The sequence below is a fragment of the Myotis daubentonii genome, chromosome X (assembly GCF_963259705.1).
Source record: "Myotis daubentonii chromosome X, mMyoDau2.1, whole genome shotgun sequence".
Taxonomy (NCBI): domain Eukaryota; kingdom Metazoa; phylum Chordata; class Mammalia; order Chiroptera; family Vespertilionidae; genus Myotis; species Myotis daubentonii.
This window is the reverse complement of record NC_081861.1, coordinates 96,942,728-96,961,634: the sequence shown is the minus strand read 5'-3', so window position 1 is coordinate 96,961,634 and position 18,907 is coordinate 96,942,728. Positions and strand designations below refer to the sequence as shown.

The 18,907-nt window shown below is 40.8% G+C and overlaps 1 protein-coding gene across 1 annotated transcript in view; it reads left to right on the top strand.

The window, feature by feature from the left end:
* The first annotated feature begins 248 nt into the window (after nt 1-248).
* ABCB7 (ATP binding cassette subfamily B member 7) overlaps nt 249-18,907 on the top strand; it is a 198,483-nt gene continuing 179,824 nt past the window's right edge. The window contains exon 1 of the mRNA XM_059680273.1: nt 249-448. Within this exon, the coding sequence (XP_059536256.1) occupies nt 281-448 (168 nt within the window). The 5' untranslated portion in view covers nt 249-280. The remainder of the gene's footprint in view (nt 449-18,907) is intronic.

Here is an 18,907-nt window from a genome sequence, read left to right as displayed (position 1 = left end):
AAATTTAACTGCGCATCCTGTATTTTATCTGGCAAACCTAGGAAAAGAGAAAAAGACAGTATTACTCTGATGTTCCCGGTTGTGTAAGAAAAACTTGCAAAGGCCGGCCCTACTAGAAAAAAAGCGGTTGCACTAAGGTACCTGAATCTTAAGAGAAGCTATTTCCGGTCTTGGGCCCTGGGAAAACGAGGGGGGAGGGGAAGAAAGGACTAAGGCCTCTAAGTTCAGTCCTCCAGTGTCCCACAATCCTCTGCTCTCGCTTCCTCTTTCCTCGCTCAAGATGGCGCTGCTCGCGATACATTCCTGGCGCTGGGCTGCCGCGGCGGCTGCTTTCGAAAAGCGTTTGCACTTCGCGATTCTGATCCGGCCTCTAGTCTCTGTGTGCGGATCAGGTCCGCAACGGGGGTCACGTCAGCTCGGCGCCCCAGGAACTGCTCGAATTTCCCAGGTAAGATGCCTTTCACATGGAAGAGTAGGGTTCTGAAGGGCAAGGGGGGGAAACGTTGCCCTCTTAACCTCGGATCAGAAAAGGAGCCAAGAAGAAAGGTTGTCAGGGCTATCTCGGAGTAGCAGTAAGTGAAGTAAATTAGGGTTAGTAATTTGAGAAAGGGGTGAAGGAAACCTTTGGGGTACAGCAAATGGGAATGGGACCGGCGGTTCTGGACAGAGGTCAGCCGGAACACCAGTAACTCGTAGGGTTTACAGTGTTCTCTTAGTTTAAGAGATGGGGTGGACACCATTCCCATACTGCTTACCTTGGTAAATGCAAGGAAAACTGACTACTTTCCAAAGTTAGTAATGGAATTTGGGACCAATTTGCCAGTGCTTCTGATTTTACTCGGAAGTAGCATTTGGAGAGTACTCAAGAAGATGGCAAACTAGGTATAAACAAGCGGCAAATTGGGTTGGCACCAGTTATCCCCCTTGCTGACAGGGCTCCTTGATAAGCCAAAACCGTAATTATCTTTTTCTCCAAAACATAGGCCTTTGGGTGTTTGCTTTTGTATCCATCACTGAAGGCAATTTTCTCCTAAATTTATATGTAAGCATGATTGTCCTTTGAACCGAAAATAGTGCTCTTCTGTGTACACAGGTCGCTTTGGAAGCCATAAGGCTACTTATCTTTAACTACTGAATTATAGTGCCTCTTAATATTTGTGTCCATTATTATCTGTTAAGAACAGGGTTTTAAAGTTTTTTATTTGCATTTGCTCTACTTCAGTGTACCTTTTTATTTCTTACATATCAACCAAACATTTAATTGCCACCACTTGTTCATCAGTATTACTAAAGTGTTATCAGCTTTGTACGAGAAATAACCTCTTAAATTTTGATTCTTCATCAACAAATATTTAATATCTACTATGTACATAGCACTATGCTACATAATGGGGTACCAAGAGAAACATCTTAATGCCTTCAAGATTGGTCAATTTCATTAAGGAGATTGGATCTATGCATTACAAGAGTCACTAAAAAACATTGTAGTAGTTGTAGTTGCTGTAGACATCCAGAGGAAATAGTGATAATGAAGGGCCAAATTATAAAATGGATCTCATACTGGTGATAGAACTGGGAGAACATTCCAAGCAGGGACAATAGGTAATGATGCTAGGCATGTGGAATGAATTCATTCATTCAATAATTAATGAACAGAACAAAATATAGGCCCTGTCCTTAAAGTTTAAAAGTCTAGTAGTGGAAATAGATTCAGTAAACAGGCAATTATAATACAATAGTGCAATGATGGAAAAGGTCCAAAGTACTGGAAGATATACATGAGGGGCATCAAGTCTAATCTTGAGGTGGAGAAAATTGCCTTCAGTGATGGATACAAAAGCAAAGACCTGAAACATTAGGAGAAGTTTGCCAGTTAAAGAGGGAATAACATGTGCAAAGGCCCAAATGTAAGAGAGAACATGGTCCTTATGCAGAACTGTATATGGTTTACACTAGTGACTAGTGAGTTCAAGATAGGAAGTGGCAGATTAGGCTAGAGAAGCAAATCCAGATCGTTTTCTTAAGGTTTTAGGAATACTTTATTGTTGAAAGTTTGTAACATGATCTCCTGGGAACCATTCTTGTTCTGTAGTCCTCTAATAAGCCAAATAAAATTTAGATAAAATTTGTAGGACTTTGTCCGCCTGGAAGAATGAAGGGGAAAAGAAGTTATTAGGTGTTTCAGAGGAGGTGATGGCAATAAAACGTTAGCGTTCTCTTTTTATGAACACTATCCCCACAACTTACTTACTCCACTGTCCTCTACACTCTACCATTTCCTTTGATTACAATGTCTGTGATGTGAAAAACAAGGGGAAGATGTTTCCTTTGCCTACTCCTTCTCAGAGGCATGCAACTCTTGCCACCTTTTTTAAAAAAATGCATTTAACAGGGAGATGAAGGAACTATTATAAAGCTTTTAAAGTAGAACCTGATATAATATGAGGCACATTCAAATTACTTAGTGACTTGTGATTTAAGATTACAAAGTAAATATTGAATGCAATCTTTTAGGACAATCATTAGTATATAGCATAATATTTTAGAGCTGGAAAGAAACCTTATTGGTGTGTTACAAAATGTTAGTGGGTTGGATCAGCACTTTTTTAAAGGTGAAATTTAGTAGAATAGGAAAGGAAGTATTGCTGTGTACATGTTAAAGGACATACTGCTTTATGTACTTTTATATGTTTATACACATACACATTCCCACATGTATATGATTACTGGGATGCATTGTAAATGTGTTTTTCACACTAGAGCCTGTGTATAATATGGTAGTAATTAGCTTCATGTGTCTGTTTAAATTAAATTAAGTTAAAAACTTAATTTCTCAATTGCCACATTCTAAAGTCTGAATAGCCACATGGATATGGAACATTTCCATCATTGCCGGAAGTTCTGTTGAACAGTGCTGCTATGGAGAGAATACCATATCCAGCCCTTCTAATTCTGCAGATGAGGAAACTTAAGTCCTATTAATTGACAGCCTTTAAGGCCATTCATTCATTTATTGTCTTCTGTGGGTCAGGTATTTATAGAAGGGTTGCTAAGACTCTGGCAGACACTAGGCACACAGTGTTTGTTGAATCGTTATGATACTGGTCTAATAATTAATAGAGGGAAACACCTTAAACATAAAAGTTTTTCTTAAAATTGGAAGATTTTGTGTGATAAGATTTAAATTGTAATGATTTATTATACAGTTGCCTCTCTGTGATGTTAGTTGATAATAAAAGGACTTATGAATTTTGAATGATAGAATTTTGGGTTCATTTCATGAATATTTAAATGGTAGAAACTGAATTAATCTATAGCACCTTTTATCTAAGTTTAAAATGTCCTTGACTCTTGATCATATACTTCATTTTTTAAAATTAAATTTATTGGGGTGCATTTGTTAATAATATTATATAGGTTTCAAGTGTATAAGTCTATAAATTCTATAATACATCATCTATATATAGCATTATGTGTTTACCACCCAAAGTCAAATGTTCTTCTGTCACCATATATTTGACCCTCTTTACTCTTTACTACCTCTCCCCCAACCCCCTTCCCCTCTGGTAACCACCATACTGTTGTCTGGTCTATGAGTTTTTGTTGTCTTGTTTGTTCATTTGTTGTTTTCAGTTTTATATCCCATACGAGTGGAATAATAAGGTATTTGCTTTTTCTATCTGACTTATTTAGCTTAGCATGATATTCTTAAGAACTATCTATGTTGTCACAAATGGCAGTATTTCATCTTTTCTTATGGTATTCCATTGTATATATGTACCACATTTGTTTGTTTTTTAAACAAATTTATTGAGATTAATTCAAATATCATACATTTAAAGTGTGCAATTCAATAATAGATTTTAGTATATTCAATAATATGTGCCACTGTTACCATAGTCAACTTACATTTTTCATTACATCAAATACCATATGATTTCATTAATATGTGGAATATAATGAACAAAATAAACTGACGAACAAAATAAAACCAGAAGCATGGATACATGGAACAGACTGGCAAGTGCCAGAGGGGAGTGGGTGGGGGTAACTGGATAAAGAAGGTGAAGGAATTAGCTAAAGAACATATATGCATAACCCATGGACAGGGAAAATAGTGTGGTGAAGGCCAAGGGAGGAGGAAGCAGAGGTGAGTGGAGGTGGGAAAAGGTGGGTTATTGGGGGGACATCTGCAATAGTGTTGACATCAAAAAATTTTAATAAATAAAAATAAAACTATTACCATTTTGGCTATCACCTCCCATTCCTCTCCCCAACCTGCCCTAAGCAGCCAGTAATCTATGTTCAGTCTCTATAGATTTGTCCATTCTGGACATTTCACTTGCATGGAATTGAGACTGACTTCTTTCACTTAGCATTATGTTTTCAAGGATCATTCACGTTGGGCATGTATTAGGTACTATATAGTTTTTCATTGTCATGTAATATTCCATGATGCGGATATATAAGATATTATGCATTGCTTGGTTGATGGACATTTGAGATATTTCCATCTTTGGGCTGTCATGAATAATGCAACAATAAGCATTCATGTTCAAGTTTTTTATGGACATAAGTTTTCATTTCTCTTGGGTGTATACTTAGGGATAGAATTGCTGGGTCATATGGTAACTCTATATTTAATTATTTAAGGAACTGCCAGACTTATTTTCAAAGTGACTACACCATTTTGCATTACCATAAGAAGTGTATGAGGGTTAAAATTTTTCCACATCCTTGTTGATGTTGGTCAAACATTTAATTAACTCACTTTAGTCAAGCCATCTTAGTGGATGTGAAGTGTTATCTCATTTTTTAAATATATTTTTAATTTATTTCAGAGAGGAAGGTAGAGGGAGAGAGAAATAGAAACATCAATGATGAAAGAGAATCATTGGCTGTCTCCTGTACACCCCCTATTCGGGATCTAGCCCGAAACCCAGGCATGTGCCCTTGACAGGAATCGAATTGGGGACCCTTCAGTCTGCAGGCCCACGCTCTATCCACTGAACCAAATCAGCTGGGGCTCATTGTGGTTTTGATTTTTATTTCCCTGATGACTAAAGATGTTGATCATCTATCCGTGTGCTTATTGGCCATTTGTATATCTTTGGAGAACTATTTATTCAGGTTGTTTGCCCATTTTTAAATTGGATTATTCTTTTATTATTGAGATGTGTAAGTTTCTTATATATTCCAGATTCAAGTCCCAGATCAGATATATGATTTACAAATATTTCTCTAATTCTGTTATTTTTTTCTCTCTTGATAGTGTCCTTTGAAGCATAAAATTTTTTCATTTTGAAGAAGTTAAATTTATGTTTTTCTTTTGTTAGTCAAACTTTTGTTATTATAGCTCTAAATCCATTGCCAAATATGAGGTCATGAATATTTACCCAGGTGTTTTCTTCTACTGAGATATAGAAACATTATTCTTGTATAGCTGTCATTCCTTTTCTCTGTTTTGCTTTACATATAGTGCAATTATAAACATTACAATCCTAATGGTACATTATCATAATTACTTTACATAATTTTTTGACTTTTAAGGAAGCAGAGATAAGAAATGACAAATAAATATTTATGGCTTTTGTTAATATTCTCTACATTTGTTCTTTTGTGTTTGAGTTTCCAGGTGGAGTCATTTCTTCATCCTTCATCCCAGAATAGTGTGGTCCTACCCATCTCCTTTGTGATGTCATTGGCAAATATATTGCATCTCTGTATGTTATAATCTCTACAATACATTATATACATACTAGAGGCCTGGTGCACGAAATACGTGCATGGGTAGGGTCCCTAGGCCTGGCTGGAATCGAGGCTGATCTGTGGGCCAACCGGAGAGGCGATCTGGGAGCCCCCGCTAGCACCCACCTTGACCAGCCTGGCGCTGCCCACTCGCTCCCCTGCCCCCCGCCGCCACCACCAGTTGCCTCCCTCTGTGGGGCAACTGGTGGAGCGATGGGGGGGAGGGGGGGAGGCCCTGCTAGGACCCAGCTTGGCTGGCCTGGGGCCTGCAGGCTGGGGGCAGGTCCTGCATTGAGCGTCTGCCCCCTGGTGGTTAGTATGCATCATAGCGACCGGTTCCACTAATCATTCCGCTACTTGGTTGACTTGCATATTAGTCTTTTATTATATAGGATTATTTGTGGACATAAGAACATCCAAATTAGTAGAGAACTTTTATAAGAATTTATTTAAGTCCTGACTGGGTAGCTCAGTTGGTTGGAGCCTTGTCCCAATATGCCAGGGTTGTGGGTTCGATATCATGTCAGGGTACATACAGGAATCAATCAATGAATGCATGAATAAGTGGAACAACAAATTAATATCTCTCTCTCTCTCTCTCAAATAAATAAATAATTTTTTAAAATAATTTATTTAAGCCAAATTAGTGATAGTTGATCTCAAATGCTCCTGAGAATGACAGTTTTTCAGTTTCTTTTATAGTTTTGGAATTAAGGACATAAAGATTACATGGAAGTGGGAGAAAGCAAGTTGGGGCTTGGATTATAGCAGGGGTGGGCAACATTGGGCCCATGGACCGTATAAGGCCTGTGAAATCATTTGGTCTGGCCCTGCCAAGACATTAGGGGTAAGTTAATTAAATGTTTGACCAAATATAGCAGGCTAATTTTTTTTTTTGGTTGATTCTTTTTTTTTTTAATTAAATCTTTATTGTTCAGATTATTACATTTGTTCCTCTTTTTTCCCCCCCCCATAACTCCCCTCCTCCCAGCTCCCGCCCCACCCTCTGCCCTCACTCCCCACCCACTGTCCTCATCCATAGGTGCACCATTTTTGTCCAGTCTCTTTCTGCATCTCCCACACCCCTTTCCCCCCCAAGAATAGTCAGTCCATTCCCTTTCTATGTCCCTGATTCTATTATGATCACCAGATTATTTATTCACTTGATTCTTAGATTCACTTGTTGATAGATGCATGTTTGTTGTTCATAATTTGTATCTTTACCTTTTTTTTCTTCTTCCTCTTCTTAAAGGATACCTTTCAGCATTTCATATAATACTGGTTTGGTGGTGATGAACTCCTTTAGCTTTTCCTTATCTGTGAAGCTCTTTATCTGACCTTCCGTTCTGAATGATAGCTTTGCTGGATAAAGTAATCTTGGTTGTAGGTTCTTGGCATTCATCACTTTGAATATTTCTTGCTATTCCCTTCTGGCCTGCAAAGTTTCTGTTGAGAAATCAGCTGACAGTCGTATGGGTATTCCCTTGTAGGTAATTGGGTTTCTTTCTCTTGCTGCTTTTAAGATTCTCTCTTTGTCTTTTGCTCTTGGCATTTTAATGATGATGTGTCTTGGTGTGGTCCTCTTTGGATTCCTTTTGTTTGGGGTTCTCTGCACTTCCTGGACCTATAGGTCTATTTCTTTCACCAGGTGGGGGAAGTTTTCTGTCATTATTTCTTCAAATAGGTTTTCCATATCTTGCTCTCTCTCATCTTCTGGCACCCCTATAATTCTGATGTTGGTGCGCTTGAAGCTGTCCCAGAGGCTCCTTACACTATCTTCGTATTTTCGGATTCTTTTTTCATTTTGCTTTTCCAGTTGGGTGTTTTTTGCTTCTGCGCATTTCGAATCTTTGACTTGATTCTTGCGCTCCTCTGGTCTGCTGTTGGGTGTCTGTATAATATTCTTTATTTCAGTCAGTGTATTCTTAATTTCTAGTTGGTTCTTTATCACAACATCGAGGGTCTCATTAGATTTCTTGAGGATCTCACTACATTTATCGGCGGTCTCACCAGTCTTTTCGAGGGCCTTACTAAGTTTATCGGCAGCTTCTAGACAGTTCTTAAGAGACCTTAAAAGTGTGGTTCTGAACTCAATATCCTCCATTGACAGTTTTGTCCTGTTTCTTTGTCTCCGCATTTTTTATGCTTTCTTGGTACACCCCCTAGTGGTCTTTGTGCGCAGTCTTGTTGCCTTTAAGCCTTGATTGATGTCGGCAATACCGGGGGTGATTTGACCTCCAGGCTAACTGGCTATGAGAGTCCGCTGTGTCTGCAGTGGGAGGGCTTCTGTGCTGGATCTCTAGGGCGGTGCTAATCTAGCGTTTGCCTGAGGCTATCCGGCAAATGGTTCTGTGCAGGGCTTGGGCAGGGCGGGTCCCCGGGGATCTACAGGGCAGGCGGAGCAAGCAGTTATGGCTGCTCTCAGTCCTGTCCCCAGAGGCTCTGCCTCTCAGAGTCCCAGCAATGGCTGCAAACCTCGGAGAGAAAGCTGCCTTCGAGTTCCGACCGAAGGCAGACAGTCCTGCTTCTCCCATTTGAGTCTTGGTCCCCAGAGACTCGCCCGGATCTGGAGCTCAGAGTCTGAAACTCCCTCCTGATTGAAAACAACAACCGCGCCCTCAGCCGCCAGCCCGCTCCGCGTGCGCACTCTGCACCTGAGTATTTCACTTCAGCACTGCACCTCCTCTGAGTCTGGGTATGATATTCTCTTTCCTCCTAGTTGTAGAATTTCCACTCAGCCAGCCTTCCTGTGGTTCTGGATGATGTCCGTTCTGTCCTTTAGTTATATCTCTGAAGTGGTTGTTCGAGGGCAGCAATCTCTGGCGTTAACCTATGCCGCCATCTTGGTTTCTCCGCAGGCTAATTTTTAACTTGATAATTTTGTATTTGTCCCCAAATGATGTTATAAATATCCAAGTGGCCCTTGGCAGAAAAAAGGTTCCCCACCCCTGGATTACAGGATAGTTAACTATATTATGTGTGCTCAGGGGTCTGAAAAAACATTATTACTCTGGCATTTCAAAGGTGTGTTAACCTAGATGCACAAGAACAATGAACAGGGATTTCTTAAGGCAAAGATAAACTTTTTACTAAAGAAGTTTTGTGCCTAGGGCATGACCTGCCCAGTTAGGAATTTAGGATCAGATCACCCTGTGAGATTACTTTAAGTTTGATTTATTAAAGCACCCCCCTTTTGAAAGTAGAAAAAGTGTGCATTTATAGGGTCTTTTATAGTCCTACTAGAGGCCCAGTGCACGGGTTCATTTACTGGTGGGGTCCTTCAGCCTGGCCTGCACCTTCTCACAATCCAGGACCCCTCGGGGGATGTAGCAGTGCGCAAAGCAGCAGGCGGCAGGGAAGGAGCCCCAGCTGGAGCCAGGCGCCACGCTGCTCCCCCTCATCCTGGTCCTGGTGCGCCTGCTGCCACAGCTGGCTGCTGGGTAGTGCTGCTGCAGCAGTGGGAGAGGCTCCTGCTGCAGCAGCTGTGCTCGCCAGTCATGAGCCTGGTTTCTGGCTGAGCAGCGCTCCCGCTGTGGGAGTGCAATGACCACCAGGGGGTGACTCCTGCGTTAAGCGTCTGCCCCCTGTCGTCAGTGTGCGTCATAACGATTGGTTGACTGGTTGTTTGGTCGACTGGTTGTAACAATAGCTTAGGCTTTTATATATATACTAGAGGCCCAGTGCAGGAAATTCGTGCGGGGCGGGGGGGAGAGTTGTCTCTCAGCTCAGCCTGCACCCTCTCCAATCTGGGATTCCTCTCGCAATCTGGGACTGCTGGCTCCCAACCGCTCGCCTGCCTGCCTGCTTGTCCCTAACCACTTCTGCCTACCAGCCTAATCACCCCCTAACCACTCCCCTGCCAGCCTGATCGATGCCTAACTCCTCCCCTGCTGGCCTGGTTGCCCCCAACTGCCGGTCTGGTCTCCCCTAATTGCCCTCCCCTTCAGGCCTGGTCGCCCCCAACTGTCCTCCCCTGCTGGCCTGATCACTCCTAACTGCCCTCCCCTGCTGGTCTGATTGCCTGTAACTGCCCTCCCCTGCCGGCCAGCTTGTGGCTGTAGGCGCTGCCATCTTTGAGGACATGGCAGTCAATTAGCATATTCCCTTATTGGCTGTGGGCACCACCATCTTTGCAGCCTGCTGCTCAGTCGTTTGGTCATCCCTCACTAACCCCCCCGCTGCCAGCCTGGCCGCCCCATGCAACCTGCTGCTCAGTCGTTTGGTCGTCCCTCACTAACCCCCTGGCAGCCTTGTCGCCCCATGCAGCCTGCTGCTCAGTCATTTGGTCGTCCTTCACTATCCCCCCTGCCAGTCTGGTTGCCCCACGCAGCCTGTTCGGTTGTGATGGTCACTTAGGCTTTTATATATATAGATAGATACAGTCATGTGCTGGTTAAGTATTGGATATATTTTGAGAAATGCGTTATGTTGTAAGAATGTTCACACCTGTAGAGAATTTTTTTTTGTTAATCCTCCCCCAAGGATATTTTTTCCATTGATTTTTAGAGAGAGTAGAAGGGAGATAGGAAGGGGTGGAAAGCGGGGGAGGGATGGGATAGAATGAGTGAGAGAGAGAGAGAGAGAAAGAGAAAGAGAGAGAAATCTCGATGTGAGACACACTGATTGGTTGTCGCCTGCACCAGGCGCGGATAGAACCTGCAACTCAGGTACGTGCCCTTGACCGGTAATTGAACCTGTGACCTTTTGGTGCACAGGCTGACACTCTAACCACTGGACATACCGGCCAGAGCCTGTAGAGATATGTATTTGAGCCAAAAAGAATACACTTGGAAGCAAGATCTCAACAGGCTGAGATAAATGTTTTGTAGAATAGCAGTTTGCAGTTTCTTTTATGCATTTGAGATTAAGGAGGGAAGTAGGTAAGATTACAAGAAGGTGGGAAGAAGCAACTCGGGGATGGGATTACAGGATAGTTAAGATTATGTGCTTTCTTGAGGGGTCTGAAAGGGGGCATTTCAAAGGTGTTTTAACCTAGATGCACAGAAATAATGGACAGGGCTTTTAAAAAAATATATATATTTTTATTGATTTCAGAGAGAGGAAGGGAGAGGAAGAGAGATAGAAACTTCAGTGATGAAAGAGAATCATTAATCGGCTGCCTCCTGCACACCCTCTACTGGGGGATCGAGCCTGCAACCCCAGCATGTAACCTCACTGGGAATTTAAACAAGGACCTCTTGGTTCATTCATGGGTTGATGCTCAACCACTGAGCCACACCTGCCGGGGTTGGACAGGGTTTGCTTAAGGCAATGATAAGCCTTAGTAAATAAGTTGTATCGCCGTGGCATGACTACCCACCATGACTTCCCAGTTATGAATTAAGATCAGAACATCCTGTGAGGTTACTTTCCACAGAACTCCCTTTCCAGTCAACAGTTGTTAGACCATGTTGATGTCAACAACGTCCAAAGATATAGAGAACTTTTATAAGTTTATTTGAGTCAATTTGATAATTGCCAGGAAGCAAAATCTCAACATATTGCGAAAATGTCCCAAGGGCCTGCGGACTGAAGGGTCCCAGGTTCAATTCTGCTCAAGGGCACATGCTGGGGTTGTGGGCTCGATTCCCCAGTAGGGAGCATGCAGGAGGCAGCCAATCAATTCACTCTCATCATTGATGAGTCTGTCTCTCTCCCTCTCCCTTCCTCTCTGAAATCAATAAAAAAATATAAAAAAAATGCTCCTAAGGATGGCAGTTTTACAGCTTATTTTATACATTAGCATCAAAAGAGGATTCATAAGGAAGGTTACATGAAATTCATTAGTGGAAGATTAGGGACACAGGAGAAAGCAAAGTTGAGAAGTCTGTGATTGGATAAAGAGTAAAATGGAGAAAATTTTACCTTGGTGGGTACAGGATAGTTAATAATTAACATTTATAGCACATAGAGATGGTATGCGGGGAACAAGATACCAGGATGGTTCTGTGGTCTTTGCTCTAGTGTGGTGGGTATGTCTTGAGTGGTCTGGAAAAGGAGAGTACTTAGATGCAAAAAGACAGTAAAACAGACTTACCTAAGATACAGATTGACCTTTGTGAAGGAAGCTATAGGCCCAGAATGAGACTACCTGCCAAGATTCGCTTTTAGTTAAGAATTTTTAAGTTCAGACCATCGTATGTGGTTACTTTTGTTCTCTTGAGTTGGTAAGGCCTGCTATGCAGGCTTCCTCTGGGCTTGTCAGATTTACTATGTGGCCCTTTTTTCATCCACAGTGATTTTCTGATTGGGCAAACATCATGGAGTGTGCTTACTAGTATAGCCTACTACACAGCTAGGTTAGGTGGTGTAGCCTCTTTCTCTGCAGAGGAAGAATAATTTTTCCTTTACGCTTCTGGGTTCTTGGCTGAGATGTCACTGTACTAAATGACGAGAAAAACAAACAAAAGTTTAATAAAATGTTTTCCTCCTCTATACATGGGAGAGATCTAGGAAACTGAGTAATTCACCAAAATGGCTGAAGTCAATACCTTAAATATCGTCTTCAGCTGAAGACAGAAGAAGATGTTGGGAATGGGACAGTTATGGGAGGTTGCCAGGAAAAGCATAGTAAACAGGGGTAAAGCTTGTTAGGGTTTGGCAGGTGATGCGGGCTGTGAAAGAATTCACAACTAAGAGAAGAGATGAAGTGAGGAAATTTATTTAACTTTCCATGGGAGGAAAGGGCCAGTGTATTGCTATTCAATACGGCGGAGGTAAGAAAGAGTGGTTTGCACTTTTAAAGAGAGGGGGATTGTGTTGAAGTTGACAAGATTTGGGGGTGGGGTGTCTTGAAGAGTTACAGTTTGCTTGCTTTCCAGGAGACAGTCCAGCCGATGCCCTAAGGAGGACATTAGTATTTTCCCCCAAGCCTATAAAACAAAAGTTTAGAACAAAAGTTATTATAAGTTCAAAAGGGGAGGGGGAAGGGAATTTTTTTCTAACTAGAGACTCCTTATTGTGAATTATTCCCGAGTTGTTAAGTAAAATAGCTGGGAGGAGGGGGTTGTGGGGAAAGTGTTGCCTTTAATTCAGCCCTTACCTGTCCTGCTTTGAATAGAGAGAGAGGCAGCTTGAATCAAGAGAGCCAGCAATCGCTGCCTTTAATTACCAGGTGCTTCTCATAAATTGTGGAAGGCCACAGCAAAAGAGAGGCCTTTTTCTGTGCTTACATGGTTGTTATGCAGATTTAAGTCTCTATCTTCTGCATTGATAAAAGTTTGTAAAAATAAGGTCATTGACCTCTTCCTGGTACAGTCCAGGGAGACACCTTTTACAAATGTAAATGTGAAAAATAGAGTACCTTACTTCTGGACTTCTATTAACTGAAGTGGGAATATAATAACACTAGGGAAATGATCTTTTTAAAATCTTCACCTAAGGATATTTTTTCCATTTATTTTTCAGATAAAGTGGAAGAGAGGGTGGAGAGAGAGAGAGAGAGAGAGAGAGAGAGAGAGAGAGAGAGAGAGAGAGAGAGAGAGAGAAAGAGAAAGAAAGAGAGAGGGGAACATGGATGCCTCGTGCACTTCTGCACTTGCCCTGACCTGGGCCTGGGATCAAACCAGAAACTGAGGTACCTGCTGCCCTTGACCGGGAATTGAGCCTGAGACCCTTTGGTCCCTAGGCAGATGCTCTAACCACGGAGCACTAGCCAGGGGGGAAATTCTTTTTACTCTGCTTTTTATTTATTTTTATTTTATTTTATTATTTTATTTTTAAAAATATATATTTTATTGATTTTTTTACAGAGAGGAGGGGAGAGGGATAGAGAGTTAGAAACATCGATCAGCTGCCTCCTGCACACCCCCTACTGGGGATGTGCCCACAACCAAGGTACATGCCCTTGACCGGACTCGAACCTGGGACCCTTGAGTCCGCAGGCTCTATCCATTGAGCCAAACCGGTTAGGGCTATTTTTATTTGTTTTAAATTAAATCTTTTTCATTGAAAGCATTACATATGTCCCTCTTTTTTCCCCATTGACCGCTTCTAGCACACCCCAGTCCCCTACCCCAGTCCTTCACCACTCTATTGTCTGTTTCCATGGGTTATGCATATAAGCATACAAGTTCTTTGGTTGCTCTCTTCCCACCCCACCCCCGCCTTCCCTCTGAGATTCCACAGTCTGTTCCATGCTTCTATGTCTTTGGATCTATTTTGTTCAACAGTTTATTTTGTTCATTAGATTCCACATATGAGTGAGATCATGTGATACTTGTCTTTTTCTGACTGGCTTATTTTGCTTAGTATAATACTCTCCAGGTCCCTACATGCTGTCTCAGGGTAAGAGATCCTTCTTTTTACTGCTGCATAGTATTCCATTGTATAATGTACCACACTTTTTTTTATCCACTCATCTACTCTGCTTTTTAGAGATCCTAGTTTTTAGATTTCAAAATAGAAGATGCATATCAAGGAACTACAGTGATTACTGAGAAGACAGAATGTAATAAGAGAGTGAAAAACAGAGCTTGGGGAAAAATTGAGGATGTTTTTAAGTGGATTATTTTGCATGGAAATAAAGAGGGTGAGAGGTGTTCCAGTGACATTTAAAGTTCACAATAATCCCTTATGATACTTTTTATTTCTAAGGTATCTGTTTTATTGTCTATTCTTTCATTTCTGATTTTATTTGAGTCTTTTTTCTTAGTCTAACTAAATGTTTGTTGATTTTGTTTATCTTTCCAAAGAAACAACCAATCAACAATTTTTGGTGTGTTGATTTTGTTCTCTATTTAATTTATTGCTGCTCTACTCTATTATTTCCTTCCTTCCTCTGTCTTTGGGTTTAGTTTGTTGTTTACCTGCCTGGAAGTGAAAAGTAAGGTTGTTTATTTGAGATTTTCTTAGTTCAGGCTTCTTTAATAAAGTACTGGTGGCTTCTAAATAACTGAAATTTATTTTTCAGAGTTCTGAAGGCTGGGAAGTCTAAGATCCAGATGCCCCAGGAGCTTCAGTGTCTGGCGAGGGCCTGTTTCCTGGTTCATAGATAGCTGTCTTCTTGCTGTATCTTTACATTGTGGAATGGCCCAGGGATCTCTCTGGGGTCTCTATAAGATGGCAATAATCCCATTCATGAAGCTGTCCCTTTCCTTACCTGATCACCTCTCAAAGGCCCCACCTCCAAATATGATTGCTTTGTGGATTAGGTTTAAGCATATGAATTTTGGGTGGAGGGGACACATTCAGTCTATTGGAGAGGTCTTCCTTTTTACTGAAGTATTTATCACTATAAACTTACCTGTTATTATTTTGCTGCATCCCATACATTTTGGTATATTGTGTTTTAATATTCGCTTATCTCAAGATACTTTTTACAATTACCTTTGATTTCCTCTTTGGTCCAATAGTTGTTCAAGATTATGTTGTTTAGTTTCCAAGTGTTTATCACTTATCTTTTTGTGGCTGTTACTGATTTCTAGTTTTATTCTGTTGTGGTTGGAGAATATACTTGGGAATAATTTCCATCTTCTTAAATTTGTTAATACTTGTTTTGTGACCTAACACTTGATCTGTCCTGGAGAATGTTGTGTGTGAGCTTGAGAAGATTATGTATTCTGCACATGTCTGTTAGGTCTATTTGCTCTATGGTATTGCTCAAGTCAGCTGTTTCTTTATTATTTGTATGTTTTATCCATTATTATAAAAGAGTATTTAAGCCCTCTACTACCCTTAGATCTGTCAATATTTGCTTTTTATGTTTGGACTAGAGGCCTGGCGCACAAAATTCATGCAGGGTGGGGTACCCTCAGCCCAGCCTGTACCCTCTCCAATCTGGGACATCCCTGTCACAATCCAGGAATGCTGGCTCCTAACTTCTTACCTGCCTGCCTGATCGCCCCTAACTGCCCCCCCCCCCCGCCAGCCTGATCACACCTAACCACCTCTGCTTGCTGTCCTGATTGCCCCTAACTGCCCCCCCTGCTGACCTGGTCACCCCCAACTGCCCCCCTCCCTGCCGGCCTGGTCATCCCCAACTGCTCCCCTCTGCCAGCCTGGTTGTCCCTCACTGCCGCCCCTGCCAGCTTGGTTGCCCCCAACGGCCCCGCCACCGGCCTGGTCTCCCCCAGCTTCCCGCCCCCCGCTGGCCTGGTTGCCCCCAACTGCCCCTCCCATCTCTGCCGGCCTGGTCGCCCCACGCAGCCTGCTGTTCAATTGTTTGGTCATCCCTTACTAACCCCCCTGCTGGCCTGGTCGCCCCACACAGCCTGCTGCTCAGTCATTTGGTCGTCCCTTACTAACCCCTCTGCCGGCCTTGTCATCCCATGCAGCCTGCTGTTCAGTCGTTACTGTTACTGTGACGGCGTCCTGGACAATTTGCATATTCTTCTATTATTAGTATAGATGTTCTGATGTTGGGTGTGTATATATTTAAAATTTTATATCTTCCTGTTGAATTAGCCCTTTTACCATTAAAATGACATTTTTCTTTTGGTCTCAAGAGACAGGTTTAGACTTAAAGTCTATTTTTTCTGATTTAATAATGATCATCTTTGCCCTCTTTTGGTTACCAATTGCATGAAATATTTTCTTCCATTCCTTCATTTGCAGCTTATGCTTCTTGTCTTTTTTACTTATATTTTTTTGCAGAGTAATCACCCCTTAGAGACAGGGACTACAAGGCCTAGCACATCTGGTTCCTAGTGACAGTCTCGCTACAATAGCTGAGTGATGAGGAAATGGCCTGAAGCATGTATGTGTGCCCAGGCTCTCTTAGTTATATCTCTCCATAGAGGTGTCTGTCCAAATATGCAAATTTTGACTGTCCTCAGGCAGCAATGGGTTTTATGTTTGAGGAACAGAAAGAAGCTGGTGTGGCTATAGGAGCCCAAAACACAGTGAGATGAGTCCTGAGAGATGGACCAAGGCCAGTCAACTAGAGCCTTGAAAGACATGGTAAGGCATTTGGATTTTGTCTTCAGAAATGAGAAACCACTGACTCTTTGATGCAGAGAGTGCTATTTTCCTGTGTCTCCCGTAGAACCATGTTTTGCTGTCTATTTCGTGCACTACTAGACTTGGAGTTCTTTAAAGGCAAGAGCTCCATATTGTTCATAGGGTAGCTCCAGGGCTTGGCTTTGAGTGACATGCAGAGGCATTTAATGAATTTGTTTGTTTATAATTGTTTGTTACTTTATATCGGTCAATGAAAAATAAAAAGCAACTCAAAGTCAAATTAGGATTAATATCGTACAAATGTCTGTTTTGGCACCAGTAAATACATCATTCATCCACATCACACTATCTTGGAATTTACGAAAAATCCAGGTGAGCACAAGGCTGAGGATCACTTTTATTCAATAAAAAGAAACATTTGCTGAGTAAATTAATAGTGCAAATGAGACTGAAAAAGAAAGATTAAATTATACATGGAAACTGTTTACTATATTTTAATAGGGCCAATTTAAATTTAAAAATTTTATACTTGAGTTGCCAGCTGCTTGTTTAACTATACCATAATTCAGGAAGCTTCTTACCCATACCCACAAGAAATATTAGTTTGAATTAATAATTTTTAACTGTATCTGGGTGATTCAAATTAAATTATTTTCCAGTGCTCAGTTTGTTGGTTAATAACATGTGGTGGTTATTGTGATCAACTCCAAATAAACCAATGATTACACATGTGCATACTCACACACATACTAGTACATGTCAAAACTGGTTCTGGTTTTTTGTTGACTTTTAATCTTATGCAGCCCTATACCTGAGCCTAAGTTTGTTTTTCTTTGCTTATTTTTTATTTTCTCAGTCTTACACTGTAATGTTATTGACATAATATTATTGTATTAGTTTAAGGTATAACATAATAACTTTTATATATGTACATACTGTGAAATAATTACACAATATGTTTAGTTAATATGTATTACCTTACAATTGCAATTTTTATTATTTTTCTTATGATGAGAATTTAAGATTTACTCTCAACAACATTCAAATATACAGTACAGTATTGTTAACTATAGGACTGTGCCATATATTATATTCTGAAGAATTTATTTTATAACTGGAAGTTTGCACCTTTTGATCACCTTCACCCATTTTCCTCACCTCCCACTGCTGACAACCCCCATCAGTCTGTTCTGTTTCTATGAGTTTGGTTTTTTAGACTTCACATGTAAGTGAAATCATACAGTATTTGTCTTTCTTGGTCTGACTTTTTAAAAATACTTAGCATTACGCCCTCAGGTTCCATCCATATTGTTGCAAATGGCAGGGTTTCCTTTTTTATGGCTGAATAATATTCCCTTTTGTACATTTTCTTTATCCAGTCATCCATCAATGGACACATAGGTTGTTCTCATGCCTTAGCTATTGTAAATAATTCTGCAATGGCTAAAGGGTGCAGATATCTCTTGAGACAGTGATTTTGTTTTCTTTGGATAAATATGTAGAAATGGAATTGCTAGATCTTATTGTAGTTCTATTTTTAATATTTTGTGGAACCTCCATACTGTTTTACATACTAGCCACATTAGTTTACATTCACGCCATCAGTGTACAAGGGTTCCTTTTTCTACACATCATTGCCAACAAATATTGTCTCTTGTCTTTTTGATGATAGCCATTTTAACAGGCAAGAAGCGGTATCTCAATTTGGTTTTGATTTGCATTTCCCTGATAATGATGTCGAGCCTCTTTTCGTGTACTTGTTGACCATTTACGTCTTCTCTCGAGAAATATCCATTTCTTCAATTTTTAAATTGGATTTTTAGTTTTTGCTAATGAGTTGTATGATTTCCATGTATATATTTTAGATATTAACCCTTTATCAGATATATGGTTTGCAAATATATTCTCCGACTCAATATGTTGCATTTTCAGCTTGTTGATTGTCTCCTGTGATGTGTAGAGTTTTACAGTTTAATGTACTTCCATTTGTCTATTTTTGCTTTTGTTTTTGATGTATTTAAGAAAACATTGCCAAAACTAGTGTCATGACATTTTTTCCTCTTGTTCTTGAAGTTTTATAGTTTTTGTACTTATTTTTAGATCTTTAATCCATTTTGAGTTGACTTTTGTGTAAGTGCTCAGCTTCATTCTTTTGCATGTGAATATCCAGTGTACCCTTACCATTTGTTTAAGAGACTGTCTTTGATTGTGTGGTGTTTGCACTCTTGTGAAAGACCATTTTGCCATATAGGGAGGACTG